Source organism: Heterodontus francisci, chromosome 13 (assembly GCF_036365525.1).
Source record: "Heterodontus francisci isolate sHetFra1 chromosome 13, sHetFra1.hap1, whole genome shotgun sequence".
Taxonomy (NCBI): Eukaryota; Metazoa; Chordata; class Chondrichthyes; order Heterodontiformes; family Heterodontidae; genus Heterodontus; species Heterodontus francisci.
In genome coordinates this window covers 16,213,130-16,233,111 of record NC_090383.1, presented here as the reverse complement: position 1 = coordinate 16,233,111, position 19,982 = coordinate 16,213,130, and the positions used below count along the sequence as shown (strand labels likewise).

The following is a 19,982-nucleotide window of genomic DNA, read 5'->3' as shown; positions in this document are numbered from 1 at the left end:
CTATCATCTGATAATTTGATACTCCTCTGCTGATAGCTGAGCTAGCAATGGCAGTAAGTGGCTGAAGAATACAAATAAAGAGGGCCCCAGTTTTGCTCACTATTGTGTGTGCTGTTAGGTGAACTCCATTGGGACAGCTGTAAGGAAGTTGCAATTGGCCTTATTGCTGAGGTTAGTAAAATCAGCCAGAAGTTCCTGCTCTCATTGCTATTACTTATGATGGAAGTCAAATATGTGGCCATCAAATGAAAACAAGACTGCATTCAGCTGTGATATCCCCACAGTTGAAACAACTGTTTTCTCTCAGTATCTTGGGTCACATATTAAGAATTGTACCTTAAACAAGTACTGAGGAAGCTTGACACTTGCACTGTAACTCAGCCTTCAAGAGGAGAGAAAAGAGAATAAAAGAGAATAAAAGAGATCAAAATAGTAGTAGACTGTACTGCAGAAGGCTGGCAGATGGCAATTGTTTTTAAGTGTGTTGATATGGTATCGGAGTGAATAACTGAATACGTAAAGTAAAAGATGGATTTTTAAAGGAGGAAGTATAAGTAAAATAAATTGAGGATTCAACATTATTGTGTTGTTATTGTCATTTTCCAACATTATTTAAGGGTTAGGGTGGACCAATTTTTCCACAGGTCCATGTTAGCACCATTGACAGGCAGAATGTATAGTAGAACATAGAACAGTACAGCACAGTACAGGCCCTTCGGCCCACGATGTTGTGCCGACCCTTTAACCTACTCTAAGATCAAACTACCTACATACCCTTCATTCTACTATCATCCATGTACCTATCCAAGAGTCGCTTAAATGTCCCTAATATAGAAATGACTCAAAAGTTATGGAAAAAGAGAAATATAACTATGTGGAAAAGTGCACTGCCACATATTTATTTATTTATTTAGAAATACAGCACTGAAACAGGCCCTTCGGCCCACCGAGTCTGTGCCGACCATCAACCACCCATTTATACTACACCTACATTAACCCCATATTCTACCACATCCCCACCATTCTCCTACCACCTACCTACACTAGGGGCAATTTACAATGACCAATTTACCAATCAACCTGCAAGTCTTTGGCTGTGGGAGGAAACCGGAGCGCCCGGCGGAAACCCATGCGGTCACAGGGAGAACTTACAAACTCCGCACAGGCAGTACCCAGAACTGAACCCAGGTCGCCGGAGCTGTGAGGCTACGGTGCTAACCACTGTGCCACTGTCCATATATATGAAGTTTGCTCATGTTAGTTGAAAATAAAATCCAGACATCACTGAGTTGCTGTATTAAATTGCTAATGGCCATGTAGTTATAATTACAGGGAATCTTGTAACGTGAAAATGTTAATTGGTTGTTCATGAGTGCTTGTACAACTTACGGTTTGAGGGAACCTTCTAAGACAAATGGATAATTTTATAGGATCGTATGAATTTTTGTCAAGCTCCAAATGAATTTTTATCATGTTTTATCTAATTAGTCAACTTCAGATTAAAAACGTAGTTAAGTATAGAATTTTTAAAAAATACAGCAGCTTCCAAAAAATGGGGGGGGGGGGAAAGGGGGATGTCAGTTCCTGTAATTTCAAACCACTGAAGTGTCTGCTGTAGATGGAGAAAGCAGATAGATTGCTTTTGCAGTAAACTTTCAAGGACTTTTTTTTAAAACAATGTTGCGATGATAGGAAGAATTCAGAAACTTGGAGGGTAAAATTTCCCCGTTCAATAAAACCTGCACATGTTCTAACTTGTGTCACATGTAGCAATTTGGTGCATTAACACAAATGCAGCATTAGTGGATTTTGCCCATATTCCTTAAATTCCTCGAGGGACTAATGGATTGTCATCTTGTTAAGCAACTAACTAAACTACCAACAAGTAACACCAACTAAAGGAGCAACGTGCAGATTTGCTCATGTTTCCCTTCCAGCCTGCGTCATATTGGTAACATCTGTGAAAATGGCATTAACACAGAAGAAAGAATTAGCTGATTCCAGCATGGAGCTAACCAGCAGACACTAGAGTGCTGCAAATGTTTCAGTCCACACACAGGTGCATCAACAAGTCTCATTATGTTAGACATGTCGGACAAAGAGGGGCAGCATTAGTGGGCAGCCGAAGAGCTCCAAAGCCACAGGACTCATCACTATTGCAGATGACAAAGCTACCTCAAACTCAGAGTGAGGAGTACTTTGTGAGGAGATTACACTTAGGGAAGCAAAGTACTTTTGAATTAAGCCATGTCTTGGAACCAGATCAGAGACTATGAAACAAGAAACAAATGCTGACAATAGTTGTGAAAGTGACAAAAGAACTGAACTTTTTGCCATAGACTACTTCTGGGCAAGGACCATCCAGTTTGCAGTACTCCAGTGCATAACCAAGCTCATATGTGCACCATTTTGCATGAAACTAACTATATTTGACTCATAACTGGAATCCCCAAGATTTTTTGAAATGGACTGCATCCATTTTGGGCTATTCAAACAGCTGGCAGCATTCCATGTTATTCAACAGAAAAGGACATCACTCCATGAACATTTAAATTGTCTGCCACCACCAGCAATTCTGCATGTTAAATCATTATTTCCTGGGACTGCCCACAGCTTAAAGGAATCTCAGATTCCCCACTAATTATGGACTGACAATGGTTTCAATGGTTAATTCCTTGGAGAAGTGAGCTGCCGAATCAAAACATGGCTTATGCCACATGCGCATCCCCACTCCACTGCAAATATTATATAATAGAGGCATAAACATTGTTGAGCAGATGTATGGCATATTTAAACAATATATTCCAATGTTTGAACCATACTGGAGTGCCTCACAATATGCTTTGGAGATCAACAGTCATGTGGTGTACATTGCACAACATAACTGTGGAAAGAGCCTTCCAGGAAGAAAAATATAGAAAATTAGGTGAAGTAACTGAAAGCTTAGTCGAAGGGATGGGTTTCGAGAAGACTTTTAAAAGCAGAGAGAGATAGAGAGCTGGAGGGATTTAGGAAGGTAGTTTTAGAGAGCAGGGATAGGGCCAAGATGACCAAAGGGTTTGCCATCAACACTGAAGTGGAGGAACAAAATGCTGTGGTCAGAATGCATGATTGTAGAGGTAAGGTGGGTGAATCAATGGAGGGAATTGTAGATGAAAAAACTTATTGTAAATTTAGTGTTGGGGGATGGTGAGCAAGGGCCACATAGCGAAGACAGAGGTGATGGGCAGGACAGGGTGTGGGCAGTGGAATTTTGAGTGAGTCGGGATTACGGAAGATGCATGTCAAGTGGAAAGCAAAGAAACACTGGTAAAAATGGGTCTAGAGGTTACAAAGACATTGATAAGGGTGGTGAGGGTGAAGTTGGGACAGAGGTGGATGATGTTGCAGGTATGGTGATGGATTGATGTGAAATTTGCAGCTCAGCTCTTGTTGAAATAGGATACCAAGGCTATATGCAGTTTACTTAAGCCTGGGTGAGCAACAGAGAAGATGACAGAAATTAATGGCTTCAGTTCCTTGAAATGCAGTGGAGCCAAATTCTGGTTCATTCACAGCTGAATGTCAGATAAGCAGTATGACAGTATAGAGGTGTTGAGTGAAGTGGTGGAGAGGGAGAGCTGCGTGCCTTCAGCACACATAGCAAGGGTGACCCCATGCCAAAGGATGTTATCAGTAAGTGTCAGCACATAAATGGTGAAGATCATGGGGCCAAGGACAGATCCTTGAGGAACTATGCATGTCAGAAGAAACAGTTACTGAAGATGTACTGTCTGCATTGGGACAGGAAGGAATGGAGCCACACAAAGGCAGTCCCATTGGACCATGGAGGAGAGGCAACGGCAGTGCTTGGAGTGGTCAACTATGTTGCATGCTGCAGAGAAGTTAAGGAAAATGAGGTTGTGAGTGTACCACAATCGCAGGCACACAGATTGATTGAGAAATAGTTAAGAAATCCAATTAATGCAAAATAGTCACTTATATTGTTTGCATGTGGTTAGAATCTTAGAATTAAAAAAATATCAAAAATCTATAAGTGTCATCATATAAAACAGCCTTGATAGTTTTCATCTTAAAAGCAATACCATTGTAATGAGAGATTGGGAAATATAAAAGGGAGATATCTAAAGGACTGAGCTCAACTGGCTGTGATGTGTGTATCTTCTGCAACTGCATTTTATGTAACCTCAATGTTGGGCATGAGTATGTTGGTTCTTTTAAGCAATAATAAACCATCCGGTGTCGGACTGCAATTTGAACTCATTCTTGGGCATACAGACACAGGATTGCAGCCCTTATCTATAATATTACATAATGCACATTCCCAACATTGATTTTGACTTGGTGTTGTGAGCAGAAAGCAGGCTGATGGGATTCATATAGGGAATGGTGGGATACATGGGCATGGAGCTGCAAGGCAATGATACATTCAAGGATTTTAGGGAGGATCAGGAGGCTAAGAATGGGGCAGTAGTTTGAGAGATTAAGAATGGGCTTTCCGTGAAGGGCCTAATAGCATCATTTAAGAAAGGAAGGAGGAAGATGATGCCTGAGCAAAGGGAGCAATTAACCATGTTAGCAAGCGTTTGAGCCAGGAAAAGTACTCCAGTGATCAGGAGTTGGGAGGGTATTGAAGAAGCGGAAGGTGATGAGCTTGTAGAGAATAGTTAAATGAAGAATTTTAAAATTCTCATCCTTGTTTTTAAATCCCTCCATGGCCTCACCCCTGTTGTTAGTGCAGTTCCTTTAGTTTTCCTAGTTGTGAATTCTCTGCTGTATTTGCCCGAAGAAAACTATTTATAATTGTTCTAGTGCTATTTAACTAGAAGTGCAGTATTGTGCAAGTATTTTGTATTGGATTCCAGAAAGTATAGAATCATAGAATAGTACAGCACAGAAGGTAACCATTCGGCCTATCGAATCTGCGTTGTCATTTTTCAATAAGCAATCCAGTTAGTCCCAATTCCCCACTCTTTCTCCATATCCCTGCAATTTCTTTCTCCTTCAAGTAGTTATCCAATTTCCTTTTGAAGGCTACCACTGAATCTGCATCCACACCTCATCAGGCAATGCATTCCAAATCCTAACCATACGTTGCATAAAAAAGTTTTTCCTGATGTTTCCTCTAGTTCTTTTGCCAATCATCTTAAATCTGTGCTCTCTCATTAGTGACCCTTTAGTCACCGGAAATAGAGTACACCAAGAGCGATTCAATGTGCTTAAAAACTCGAGGACTTTTACTCCCATTCAACACATCAAGAACTTCACTTTGCTGTTTATGTCAACACTTATGAAGGGGAATTAGGAATTAAGAAAGTAACCATGCCAGACTTTTCTAGTTTTTAAGATTTTATATTTATACACCCCAGCAATTTGCTGAATGTTCTGTGCAATAGCTCTATTTAATTTGTAAATAAACATTAATTATCCATCTGTCTGAATGTAATGTCTGCTATTTCTGACCTATGAAAAATGTAACACAAACTTCCATTTACCTGTAATTGCATAGATTATTACTGAAAATAGGATGATTTTGGCACTTTGGATCATGCAACTTTCACAAGTAGATCACTGAAGAGACACAACTTTCAAATCAAATGGGACACAGTCCACCCTTGGGAACTGCTGTGAAGTTTTTGAAAGAGAAATTGATATATAAAATCCTTAAATTATAACACTCAACTCATGACAATAGTGAATCTCTTCTGTAAGAAGTAATACCAAGAATGAGAGGCTTTAGCTGTGAACAGAATTGGGAAAAATCGAGGCTCTTTTAATTAGGATAAAACTAAGAGTAAATCTGATAAAGGGGTTCAAACTTTTTTCCCAATTTATTGGAGTATTTCCACTGGTCAGTGAGTCAGTAGCTAGAAGGCATGAATTCAACTTTATCAGCAGGTGAACAAAGGGAGGGGTAATTTAACATAGTGGGTCATTGGGACATAGAATATCCTAACAGAAACTGAGGTGAAAACAACATTCATAACAGTTTTTAAAAGTTAAGTGAACAGATACTTGAAGAAGAATGCAACACAGCATGCGGAGAAAGGAGAATGAGACTCAGTGCATAATTCTTCAGAGAGCAGGTACAGGTGCAGTGTGTGTGCAGAATGGCCCCCTTCTGTGGTGAAAATTGATCCTCCAAGAACAGTAGCTCTTGATTCCTTGCCAGTCCTTGTTTTACGCAGCAGTACACTCCATCAAACTTTACTTTTACTTATAAGCTAATCAGGAGACTTCCTTCCAGAACAACACTGCCTGGTGATTTAATAGGGACTAAAAGAACCACACTGTGCAATATACTGCAGCTTTCAACAAATGACAGTGTATTTATACTTACTTCTGGCTTCTTTAAAATTTGAATGTAGAACATGCAATTTTTCATCGGATAGATAATGATTAAGACATCACCGAAATCTGTAGGAATGATGCCCCTGCGGTAGTCCCTTGTGTGCTCAGACCAGATGATGTGAACTTCATCATTTCCCAGGTGACGAAGCTGCAATGGTAAATTGGTTCTTGATTAATTGTAGTGCAGTGATCAGTGCTTTATTACAAGGTCAACATCTATAAATTTAATTAATTTGCCTCAATGGTTATAATTTTCCTAATATTAAAGGTGAAAACCTTTTCCAATTAGTTTGTCTGAATGATTTAGTTTGATATGTTTGTAAAGAATGACAAATTTTACAATATTTATAAGAATATTTTCAGATTAATTTGCTTGGATGGAAAATGTCCTTATTTTCTTAATTACATTTTAATTAAACTTGGAAATAGTTTTACTCAGAACTTTCAATGGTGCAAATAGTATTTTGGTAATATTTACTCTACAGGAGCTATAGAAATGTGGAAAAAAAGGATCAGTATGATTCTAGGACTCAACAGAAATATGATATTCCTAGACAACTGCAGTAGTTTGTATATTAGAAACTAAAAAAGGTTAAATTCAGCTTTAACAGCTCTGTTTCATACTCCTTTTTGTTTAGAAACCAATCTCACTTTGAATCAAAAAATTAATGTTTTTAATATTGCTTTTTAGGAGTCAGTGTCTGGTTTCATCAGTGATTGCTTTAACTTGGTTACTGTATAGCTAGGAGCACCCACACAAGATGTAATACTCATATTATCTTTATCAGGTCGATGGCTCAAAATATATAGTGTGACTTTCAGTTATTATTCTTATATGTTGAAAAACATACATGGTTATAGATAAGCTATTTAAAATGCAAGCTCTCTCACTTTGCGAACAAAAGAATGCCAGAGACAAGATAGTCCTCAACAAAGAAACCAAGCTGTTTCACCTGGCAATTAATCAGTGGTAGACAAGCAGGTAGCTGTTCATGTATTTCCCGTCTAGAAAAACTGATTTGTTTGAAAACTTGATTACTGGACTGTGAGGAGAAGAGCTAATTGGTTACGTCTGCTAAATCTACAGGAGGTAACAGTAATTTCAGTCAAGGGATCTGATGCTGATATTGACAGTTCAATGCTGAGAACCCACCTGAAAGAAGAAATATATACTGGAGTCTTTTCATAGTTCGGCAGTTATTCTTGCCACAAGGGTAACGATTAATGAAGAACTCTCAGTTCGATTTTATGAAAATAATTTGCATCACACACAAGTCCAGAGTAAAAGCATAATTGGGGCCTGTGCCAGAACTTAATTTTTTTTCTTTGCTTTGTAACAGGTTCTCCAAGTTAAGTGAGTAACACTGTGATTTATTCATCTGCTGTTATCGCTTTTGGCTTCTGCCAATTTAATTTCTCAATAAATCTGATTTGTAAATGTAGCCTCGAAGTGTTACTTGGCTGTCAGCCGGAGAGAATTAGTGCAAATGACGGTCACTCTGTGGTCCACAATCCCAGATTACTTTGCACATAAGGTCAAAAATATTTGGAGTGCACCTAATTAGCAATTTAACACAACGACCCAGTGGTGCTTGAATTTTATTTTCGACTACATGAATATTGTACTTTATTTTGCAAACCCTCAAAAAACAGGTGTTGACCTCCAGCCCTTTTAGGTGAACATGCAAAATCTGATGCTGGCATCAAGCTCATTTCCAGCAGCAACAGCAACAAATAACATTGGCAGTTCAACGACTACATTGCACAACACAACACGTCATTCAACCATTTTGGTTCTTGCTTCTCCATTATTTAATCGCAACATTACTAAATAAGACGATACATGCTGGAGTAAAGATCCACAAGCAGCAGCCTTCTGGCATCTCGTGGCTTTTCGTAATGCATGAATGTCTATCTCTGCGTTATTCAACTATACGGCAATTATAGCCAATGTACCACTTTATTACCCTGGCCACACTTGTGTACTTACAGCAAATAAAATTTGGATAATTATTGAGCACAAGAACTTTGCTTGATTTTTTTTCTTCTTCTAGTCTAGGGATCCTGAGACTAACATAGCATCAAAACCACTGCCTCACTGAGATCAACTATTCAGTCACCCAATTTCTTACTTCAAATAAAGAAAATAGATAAAGGGCTTTAGCCACCTTTTATAACCTCACATCATTCACCTTATGCTGACCTTACAAAAAAAAATCCTGATTCTCCTTTGTAAATAATATATGATACAGAACAGCTAGTATCAAGAAACACTTGATTCTGTTGTCCTAAAAAACAACTGAGTCCTTGGTTAATTAGACGTGCGCCACACAACCCATTTACTCAAGTGAACTGTAGCTGTAGTTATTTTGCAGACTGTGAGCCGGGTGGCTCGCACACTAGTGATGACACTGGTCAAGGCACTGCGCCCAACAGCCTGACCTCCCAATGCTAATTGCATTATAAAGCCAGCTGGCTCAAGAATGGAGTCGTCAATTTGATTGAAAAATTCCTGCTGTCAAGTAGGCATGGTGGCCCTGTTACTCAGTCACTCTGAAGCCTGACCACCCCCTTTGTTTGTGCTACAGTGTGCTCTTCCTCAAAAACGGAGTTTTATTTGTAAATTAACCAAGAAACTTCCTGGTAGAATAGCACTGCCTGTAGACTGATAATGTGTGCCTTTCATTCGGCTCCACTCTTACTGTAACCCTGCCAATTTGTTTTCCTGCTCCAGTCCTGCCTCAGGCTAAAACAGCCTTGTAAGACATAAGTGCAATTACAGTTCGTGGAGCCAAATGAATTGTACAAATCCAATAGCACAGCTCTGTCACAGCTTGCAACCCCTGTTGCCTCTAAAAATCCAATCTAACAAAGCTAACAAATTTCCACTGTAAGAGCACAGGGTTCAGCATGGGGTTGGAGGCACACAACAAAAATGAGAGCTTACCACTACTAAACATTTTTTGATAAGCTAAATCACCTCAGCAGTTTTTGCAGCTCATTTTTTAAAACCATTTGATAAGATAGTCAGACGACTGTAGCATGCTGATGCACAAATTGATTTTCACTTTAGTATATGCTCTGATCAAAAGTTTATGATAATGATGCCAGATGTTGCAGTGCCATGGAACAGTAAGACCCACATCTTTATTAAGGCAATTTTAGTTAAACTTTTATGACATATTACTCATATGAAGCTTTGGATGCAATTAGATGTATTCAGACTATACAGAAATGGATTTCTACTGAATCTTATAAAAATACTTACACTTCACTATTTACTGACCCATTGAAAGTCTATTTAAACATTACCACCTAAAAATGATTCATCACCAAATTCAGCATTTATGGGTGGAAATTTCAGTGAGGTAGTCACCATTCATATCCATCTCAGAAGCTTACCAAACACACATCAACAATTTTTAAATTCATTTCCACTTCGCTAAAGTCTAAAGTTATTTATCTTTCTTTAAAAAAACTATTAGACTTGAATTTCTAAAAATGCTTTTCTTTTCAATTATGCTATCGAGAAAGAAGTGTGTCCTTATACTTCACCTTTATCAGAGAAATTAAAAAAAGATATCACAGTAATAGGGATAAAAATAACCTCCCCAAAAATGAACAATTGCTGCCAAAAAAAGTGTTCTGTTACTTTACTTCAATGAGATACAATGCCAGCAGTGGCCAACATGTGCCTCTTCCCTACTTCAAAAGCAGATCTGTGATCTTTAGATGGGGTTTCAATAGGTGCGGCTTTCTGGGTTGTCAGACATGAGGGCTGTGTGTAGGAAGCATCTGTAAGTGGGATAGGAGCAGGTGGTTTTGAGAGGGGAACTGTCATTTTCTAAATAGGGCATGCAGCCAGCAAGTGTTAAAGGTTATTTAATCTTCAAACGCATCAGCTTGTTGCTCATAATAATTATGGGGTTTCAGAATGAATAACCCTAAATACTGAAATTTCTGCTTTTTAACTGGATTCTGTTTGATAACTGAGGAAGTGAAGCAAAACCTGTACAAGAATATTTTTTTTTACTGAAAAATTAAACATTTTCAAGTATGAACTGCCATCCTGTGGCAGTATAAGTTCTGGTAGTATGCCTGGAACAGAGGTAAGAGAAGAAAACAAAAGGCATCTGTTACATGAGCATTTATTTTGTACTGCCCCTCACCCTTTCAAAACTGTGGTCTCAGTCTCATGAAAAAAAATCTTTTCTGTTCTTGTAAATTACTATCCCACCACCAACCTCATTTTCCTCTCCAAAGTCCTTCAAAGTATTGTTGCCTCCCACATTTGTGCCCATCTTTCCTGCTACTCTTAATTTGATTTCTGCCTGTCACAGCATCAAAATGACCTTAACCAAAATAACAAAAGACATTGTCTGTCACTGTGACCATGGTGACCACCCCTCATTGATCTCTGTGCAGCTTTTGACATGGTTGCCTACAATATTCTCCTCCAACTTCTCTCCTCTGACACAAAGTGCAGTAGGTCTGCTTTGGCTTGGTTCCAATCTCCAATTATGGCTTCTTTCCCTGTTCCTGCATTGTTGCCTCCAAACCCTCAGAGATCTAACCGTGCCCCCTCCTCTTTCTCATCTGCATGTTGCCCCTTGGTGATCTCATCTGCATGCTGCCCCTTGGTGATCTCATCTGCAAACATGTGGAGCAGAAACACCGGCATGGAGCAGTCGTGCTAAAGGAACTGTTTTTCTGCTGTAATCTCTATGTTTTCATCGGTTCAACGGATGAGATCCAGCTCTATTCCTGAAGCACCTGCCTTAGTATCATTTCCTCTTTGTTGTCAGACCATATGTCCAACATCCACCCTTGGATGAGCCCCAATTTCCTCTAGTTAAATGTTGGGAAAATCAAAATCACCATCTTCAGGCTCTGCTACAAACTCCATACTGCTGCCATTGATTCCATCCCCCTTCTCGACCACTGTCTCAGATGTAATCAGATTGCAACCATTCTATCCTATTCAATTCAGAGTTGAACTTTCCAACCCCATATCCTCCCCATTGCAGTGCCACCTATTTTTAATTTCATAACATCGCCCATCTCCTCCCCTTCCTCAGCTTATCTACTGTGAAATCTTCAACCATGCCCTTGTCACCTCCAAACTCAACGATTTCAATGCTCCCTTGATGGCCTTCCAAACCCCATCCTCAGTAAACTTCAGCTCATCCAAAACTCAACTGGCTGCATCCTATCCTGCAAATTCTCAAATCGCTACTTGATCACTAACCACAAGTTCATTGACAAGAATTTTCTAGTGTAAGCTAATGAGATTGACATGCAAGTTAATCTGATGTCAGTGGAATGGCTGCATAAATGAGCATAATTTGAGGTGCAACTTCCCAATTATGCTCCAAAAGAAATTTCACTCCACTGTGTCTGACAAGTGGATTGCAAAGAAGAATCATACATCACTAATAAGAACATTATATCACTAAAGGATCCAATCGCAGCATAGATATCAAGCAAGGAGGCCCTGATGTCTGTTATTTAGAAAGCCAAGGCACTGTTGAAAAATCATACTACATTTGCTATGAATGGAGCACAAGGAATATTATCATTAAGAGGATTAGTGAGACCTTGTAAAGCTCCTGACACATGTACAAAATTCTGGATATTTCACTGAATTGATCTAAAAGCAACTGAGTTTGATGCACATTATGAAGCTAGTTTTTAGAAATTTTGAATTGCACTGAAACCCATGCACTGAATCACAGGCCAATCAAATATCTGTTTGAAGAACTCAATAGTGGAACTCTTCCTTCAGACCTTCCGCAGCAAGCTAGTTTTATGGTGGAAACAATGTAAATTTGAATTGCTGAATCCCATGAAAGAACTGATGGAAGAAATTGGCCAAGCATAAAGCTCCCTTCAATGGATTTTAGATTTGGACTTTCCAGCAGACCTGTTCCTGCATCCAGCCAAATTAAATGTGGAATTGTAAGGAAAGATGAAGTTATTATCGGAACTTATGAAAAGTGAGTTTAATTTATCAACAAGTTTGTGTGTTTTAGACACAGAGATGAATTAATACACTTTCCATCCATGATTAAGCTCTATGAAAATGATAATAAGGCAGAATATACAGAGCCATAAGTGTTACATGACTCTGAGTCTTCAAGATAGTTTGTTCAACAATTTAAGGCTTTGATATGAGGAGGCCTTAGGTTAGATTTCTGGTTGACCCATTAAATTGCTAACACAGATTGCCTGACACCCTCATTGATGAGATAAGGCAACTTGTTAGTGGAAACGATTGAAGATGACAGATTGAAACCAATTCTAAAAGTGGAAATACTTCAGTTTCGGAGGGTTATGTCATGTGAGAAGTATTCAGACAAGATTGTTCTCCATTGTCTGATTTCTATGTTCAGTTAATCACTTTTGTTCCACTCCAACACACAAAATCGAAGTACAGATCTGCTCTGACTTAAGCTTGCATTTAAGAATCGATATTTTCATTCACAACTGAATACTCACCAGGTTTCAAGAAAATAGTGAGAAACAAAGCATGTCAAGTCTTATTGATTCATGTGCCTGATTGTATTTTGCACAGTACGAGTTGATATTTGTTGTTACACTAAGAATGTCACTGGACTTACTATTACTAATAACACTAGTTTTTATTATTTAACAGAAATGATTGAATTCTGTCCAATACACAAAACTATTAAAGAATGAATTAATAGCTTCAGCTTTTTAGGGATATTGACTTAGGAGAGAGGTCAGTGACTAGGGGCCATAGGTTTAAAGTGATTGGTAGAAAGATTAGAGGGGAGATGAGGAAAACTTTTTTCACTCTGAGGGTGCTGGGGGTCTGGATCGCACTGCCTGAAAGGGTAGTAGATACAGAAACCCTCAACTCATTTACAAGGTGTCTGGATATGCATCTCAAGTGCCGTAGCCTGCAGGGCTACGGACTAAATGCTGGAAAGTGGGATTAGACTGGGTGGCTCATTTCTCGGCCGGCCCAGACACAATGGGCCAAGTGGCCTCTTTCTGTGCCATAAACTTCCTATGATTCTATGGACTGGATTTTAAAGCCTCTCCACCGTTGGGAACAGTGGTGGGAGGGGGCAATGAAGATCGGTAGGGTGGAGGCCAGCTAGCGACCTGGACGACGGCATGCCCTGTACTGATCTCGGCGGCGGCAGCAAGGCCTTGTGGCAGCTGCCCTGCCGCTCAGCAACGGGACCACGATTTAAAGCTCAAATTTTAAATATCTGTATTCCAGGAGGTATAAGGGCAGGAATGTTGAGATTTATCATTGGAGGCGAGGTGGGAAAGTGCATGGTAAGTTTATTTTATTTAGTTTTAGGAAACTTAAAACTTACCTGGCCCTTTAAATTTTAAATGGACATTGAGGGCTGTAAGCCCTTTAAAAATGGTGCTGGCGCCTGCGCATTGGCGCCGGACACCATTGTCTGCGACGGCTTGCCAGTCCCCTCCACATCATCGCTTATTTAGTTGTGAATGAAAATATCGATTCTTAAATGTGAGCTTAAGTCAGAGCAGATCTGTACTTCGATTTTGTGTGTTGCAGTGAACAAGAGAGATTGGGCGCCATGGCAGTGCAAATGAGCAGTCGTGTTTGAAATCGCGGCAGCTCTGTGACGTGGCACCCGTGTGCGTGGGCCACATTTTTTTACGTCCGCCGCCTACTTTGGCTGTGGACTCTTAAAATGCAGCCTATGACTTTCTATATGCAAAATAGGTGCTGCTGCATTTTGTAGCCTAAAATAGCTATATCAAATGTCCACTATGTATGCAACCAATTCTCACTTTTTCTTTTTCTGGAGCCTCACAATTAGTTTTTTTCCTTTGTAGAGCCACTCAATAATTTGTCCACTAACAGGAATTAGCAGAATCTCTCCATGATGCAAAGGAACATGAAACAGCAGGACACCACTAGCTAAAAGTCAACAACTAGGCTATCTCCTACTAAGAAAGAGATTACTATGAAGACTTTATAGGAGTTAAGGACATAAGAACATAAAAATAGGAGAAATAAGCCATTAAGCCTGCTCTGCCATTCAATATCATGGCTGATCCCTGAACTCAATTCCACTTTCCCATCCAATCCCCATATCCCTCGATTCCGAAAAACTTAGCCTTGAATATACTCAGTGACCGAGTATCCATAGCCCTCTGCAGTGGAGAATTCTAATGATTCACAACTCTGAGTGAAGAAATTCCTCATCTTGGTCTTAAATGACTGACCTCTTATCCTAAGACTATGTCCCCTAGTTCTATACTCTGCAGCCTTTCAGCAACTACCCAGTCAAGGCCTTGAAGAATCTTGGATGTTTCAATGAGTTCACCTGTCATTCTTCTAAACTCCAGAGACTATAGGCCCATTCTACTCAATCTCTCCTCACAGGACAATCCTCATATCCAAGGAATCAAGCTAGTAAAAGTTCATTGCACCGCCTCCAAGACAATTATCAATTATATCCTTCCTTAGATAATGAGATCAAAACTGTGCACAGTACTCCAGGTATGGTCTCACCAAACAAAGCCCTGTAATTTAGAGGTATGCAAAGGAAACCCGACCCAGGTCCGAATGCTGGACCCGGAAGCCCGACCCGATCCCGACACATGCCATCGGATCCCGTCGGGGTCAAGTCAGGTAGCAGGCCTTTACCCATGTTCTGATGTAAAGGCCTGTCACCCGACCTGACCCCGACGGGTCCCGACATGTGTCGGGTTCAGGCCGGGTGGGGTCAGACATCCGGGTCCAGAATTCGGGCTTGCGTCGGGTTTCCTTTGCACACCTCTACTGTACTTATTCCTTACTCTTGTACTCCAATCCTCTTGTAATAAAGACCAACATTCCATTTGCTGTCTTAATTGCTTGCCGTACCTGCATGCTAACTTTGTGTTTCTTGTACGAGGACACCCAAATCTCTGAATATCAACATTTAACTTTCACCCAATATAAAATATATATATAAAAAACTGATTTTCTATTCTTTCTAACAAAGTGTATAACTTCACATTTTCCTACATTACATCTGCCACCTTATTGTCCACTCAGATAATCTGTTGATATCCCTTTGCGGCCTCTTTGTGTCCTCATCACATCTCACTGACCCGCCTGACTTTGTACCATCAGCAAACTTGGGATATATTATTTGTGGTCCCTTCATCTAAGACATTATTATAGATCGTCAATAGTTGATGCCCCAGCACTGATCCTTGCAGCCACTAGTTTTAGCCTGTCTACTTGAAAATGCCCCATTTTTCCCTATTCTCTGCTTCTTGTGTGCTAATTAATCCTCTATCCGTGCTAATATATCACCCCCAACTTCAACAGCCTTTATCCTGTGTAATATTGAGTTGCATTTCATGTTGGTCAATTTTCTTTTCAACAAAACATTGATCCAATAGATTACTCTAGGTTTTTGGTACATTGAAGATAGGATTGAAAAAGGTGGTACTTGAAACTGGGAAACATTTTAGTCGTGTTATGGTGTACAGTTGGTTGAATTAAATAGATTAAATGCAAAACTAAGTTTCCAATCAATAAATAGCCAGGTCTGTCTATGGTAAAATGCTCATTTTCATTGAACTTAAGAGGCAAGAGGTAGAGAGGAAATGTCTCGCATTTCATTTCTAGCCTGACAGAGATGTTGCTTGCCACTTTAATTCTCTTTCCCACTCACACTCTAACTTCTCTGTCCTTGGCCTCCTACATTGTTACAATGATGCTCAACGCAAGCTCGAGGAACAGCATCTCGCCCTTCTATTAGCCAATTTACAGCCTTCTAGCCTCAACATCGAGTTTAACGACTTTAGATTTTAACTGCCACTCCCGTTTTCTCTTGCACAGCGAGTGTTGGTCATGCAGAATGGCTACACCAGAGCCACTGGGAGTGAAGGAGGTGTGGACTAGTGTCTGGGGTGGGGAATCCCCCATCAGTTCACGTCTGACGGAGTGCTCTGCACCCCTAGAGTCAAGCTAACTTTCTTCCATCACATTCCAGGGCCAAAATCAGCCTTCGCTTCTTTGGCAGATTTTTCATGTTTCTCTCCTCCTCTATTATTCTGCTGTAACTATTTACATAGAATTACACAGATTATGCAGCACACAAACAGGAAATTCACTCCAACCAGTCCACGCTGTAATTTTTGCTCCATTTGAGCCTTTTTCCATCTTTCTCAGCCATCTCCATCAGCATAACCTTCTATTATTCCCTTCTCCCGAATATGCTTATCTAGCCGTCCCTTAAATGCATCTATACTATTTGCCTCAACCACTCCCTGTGGTAGCAAGTTCCACATTCTCACTATTTTCTGGGTAAAGACGTTCTTCTGAATTCCCTGTTTGATTTCTTCGTGACTACCTTATATTAATGGCCTCCGGTTATGCTCTTCCCTAAAAGTGGAAACACACTCGTGTTCACTCTATCAAAACCTTGCATAATTTTAAAGACCTCTGTCTCCTCAGCACTCAGCCTTCCCTTTTCAAGAGAAAAATAAAAGAGATCCAGCCTGTTCATGCTTTCCTGATAGGAATAACCTTGCAGTTCTGGTATCAATCTTGTAAATCTTTATTGCACCCTCTCCAATATCTCTATATTATTTCAATAATATGCAACTTGAACTGTACACAGCACTTCAAGTGTGGTCAAACCAAAGTTCATTACAAGCTAAGCATAACACCTCTACTTTTCAATTCTATCCCTCTAGAAATAAACTCGACTGCTTGCTAGCTGTTGTTATGGCCATGTTGACTTATCAATGATTTGTACATTTGCACTCCTAGATCTTTTTGTTCCTCTATCCAATTGGATTCTTATTTTCCAAGTAATACGCAACCTCCTTATTTATTGTACCAAAATGTAATGCCTCACACTTATTAATGTTGAAATTCATTTGTCAATTATATGCCTGTTCTGCACCTTTATTAACATCTTCTTGTAATTTATCATAGTCGCCCTCCTCTGGATGCACCTCTTGTTTCTATACTTGACTTATTACCACCTCATTTTGCCTTGCACCATCACTTTTGTACTCCTGCTAGCAACCCTACTACAAACCTCTCCCTTTTGTTCTCTTCCTAACTGTACCTCTGTGCACTCCACACTTACAAAGTTGCCCTGGCTCTGCACTGGTGTGGGGCGGGAGACATTGCTGAAAACCTCATTGATTTACGTAAGGAATTCAGACTTTTCAAACTTTTTAAAATCTACACATCTTTTGTTTTTCGTTTTCATGGGATGTGAGCGTTGCTGGCAACGCCAACATTTGTTGCCCATCCCTAATTGCCCTTGAGAAGGTGGTAGTGAGCTATTTTCTTGAACCGCTGGAGGGATACGATGAAAAAAATCTTCAATTGATTTGTGTGCAGATACAAGAAAATAACCTGACTTCCAAATTCAAATAAAATAATGCCTTTAATGGAAAGAAAAACATCCTTTACAAATGAAAGTTGTCAAGGAAAAGGATGCAAGCCATGGAGGGTGAGATTAGCAGCATATGACCAAAATCAGACTAAGAGGATGGGTTTTCATAAGACTTTTTAAAGGAGCAGAAGCTGGTGGACATGCAGAGGTGGTTAGGGGGAAGAGTGGAGCCAATACCACCAAAGGATCTACCTCTGGTGAGGTAAAGGGAGGGAATTGCATAAAAAAAAAATAAGAGGACTGAACGATGCCATGGAAGCTAATAGTAAGGGGGAATGGGACTGACTGGATTGCTCGACAGAGAGCCAGCATGGATTTGATGGGCAGAATGGCCCCCTTCCCAGCTATGTTGATTCTATGACTCTAAGATTTGGAGGACATTGTAGAGCTAGGGTGCAGCAAGGGCATGAAGGAATTTGATAAGAATGAGTAGTTCAAATTTAAGAGCTTGTGGGACAGGGACCAGTCAGGGACAGGTCACCGATGGATAAATGGGACTTAGTGCAGAATGGAATTCAGGTTGCTGTGTTTTGGACAAGTAGGAGTTTGAGGAGGATGGGAGGGCATTGAAATAAATGAGACTAGCAGTGACAAAGACTGTATAAAGGTTTCAGTGGCAGAGGGGTGACAATGTTGCAGAGGTGGAAATAGGCGGTGTTGGTGATGGTTAGGATATGGGGCTTAAAATTCAGCTCAGCATCAAATAGAATGCCAAGGATTCACACAGTTTTTTCAATTCGAGTGAGTGGCTGGGAAGGTGACTGAAATCAGTGCTTGGAGAAGGATGCCACAGAGTCCCCCAGGGCTCAGTCTTCGGATAATTGCTTTTTTTGTTTTATCAAAACGACCTGGACTTGGGTATGGCCTCATTCTGTGATTCTAAGGGCGTGAAGTTTATGGCTGCTACTTTCCTCTTTAACTATCCCCACAGCATGCATATACTGACAGCAGACAGTGCCAATATTTCAACAAAACTGTGACAAAGAAATTAGAGAGGAGGGGTATTCAAGGGTGAGGTGGGGAAACAGGTATACAGGGTCAACAAATGCATTCTTCACCCAAAAGTGGAGTGCACAAAAATTTGCCTTTATGCTTCAGTGTCCAATTTACTGAGCAACTTATGACTCAAACTATCACCTATCATTACAAACAGTATGCGCCTATGCTTGAACAAAAGACCTCATGTCACATTAATGGCAAGTTTATTAAGACATTGTTTTAATTGTGTCTGTGTATGATAATTCATGCATTTTAATATATGCTTGGGCATTAAATGGGTTAAAATATTAAATCTGTCTGCTGGTAGGGGTATGCATGCAGCTGGTAGATCTGGAAGGGGGTACGCAATAAGCAACGTTTGGGAACCTCTGCTCTAGTATGTGATAAATCAGAAATTGTAGACTACAGGAAGATTAAACTACACAATAATTTTGGCAAATTTAGTTTACAATGTGATTTTTATTCCACCTAAGGGTTCGTGTGCATGCCTGCTGCTGTATTATAAGCCATTTGATCTCAAACTATAGCAAATAAATTTGAATGATGTGTGTTAATAAATACAGTTATTCACCTAAATGAGACCATGTGATGCACAAGTAGTAATACTAAATTATATACTGCAATATTGCACTGGATCTACCTTAAACTACTATTTTAATGCATGGGCACAAAACGGCTGGCAGAAATATTGCAGTGATTACCCTTAGAATTGCAAGTCCTTTATTAAAATGAATCACAAAGAAATGATAATCTAATTTAACACAGAGTTTTATATTCACAACACTTAAAAATGGGAAGCAAAACCCAATGATGCACTAAAATCTTCTCCATATACTCATGAAAAATACATCAGCTAAGAAAAAGGTCTTGATAATACATTCATAAAAATTGTGGCCTGGAGTTTCTTCCTTGGAAACGACCCAGAAGTTGGACCCAAAAAAGCATCCAACGTTGCACCCATTTTGTTGATGTCGTGATACACACAAGTATCCTCCCAATCTCATTACAATATGCCTTAAAATGGAGGGGCAAGGCCATGGAAGGATTTGAAAAGAAGGATGAGAATATTAAAATCGAGGCATTGCTTAACCGGTAGCCAGTGTAGATCAGCAAGCACAAGGGCGATGGTGTGAACAATACTTCTATTTATGAAGCCCAAGATCCCATATGCTTTGCTAACTACTCTCTCAATATGTCCTGCCACCT

General features: G+C 39.8%; 1 protein-coding gene across 10 annotated transcripts in view; it reads right to left on the bottom strand.

Moving 5' to 3' along the window:
• Window positions 1–19,982, bottom strand: part of ralgapa2 (Ral GTPase activating protein catalytic subunit alpha 2) — a 616,204-nt gene that overhangs the window by 192,024 nt on the left and 404,198 nt on the right. For all 10 annotated transcript variants that reach the window (XM_068044400.1, XM_068044396.1, XM_068044394.1 and 7 more), the window contains one exon: window positions 6,341–6,499. In XM_068044400.1, coding sequence (XP_067900501.1) covers window positions 6,341–6,499 — 159 coding nt within the window. The remainder of the gene's footprint in view (window positions 1–6,340; window positions 6,500–19,982) is intronic.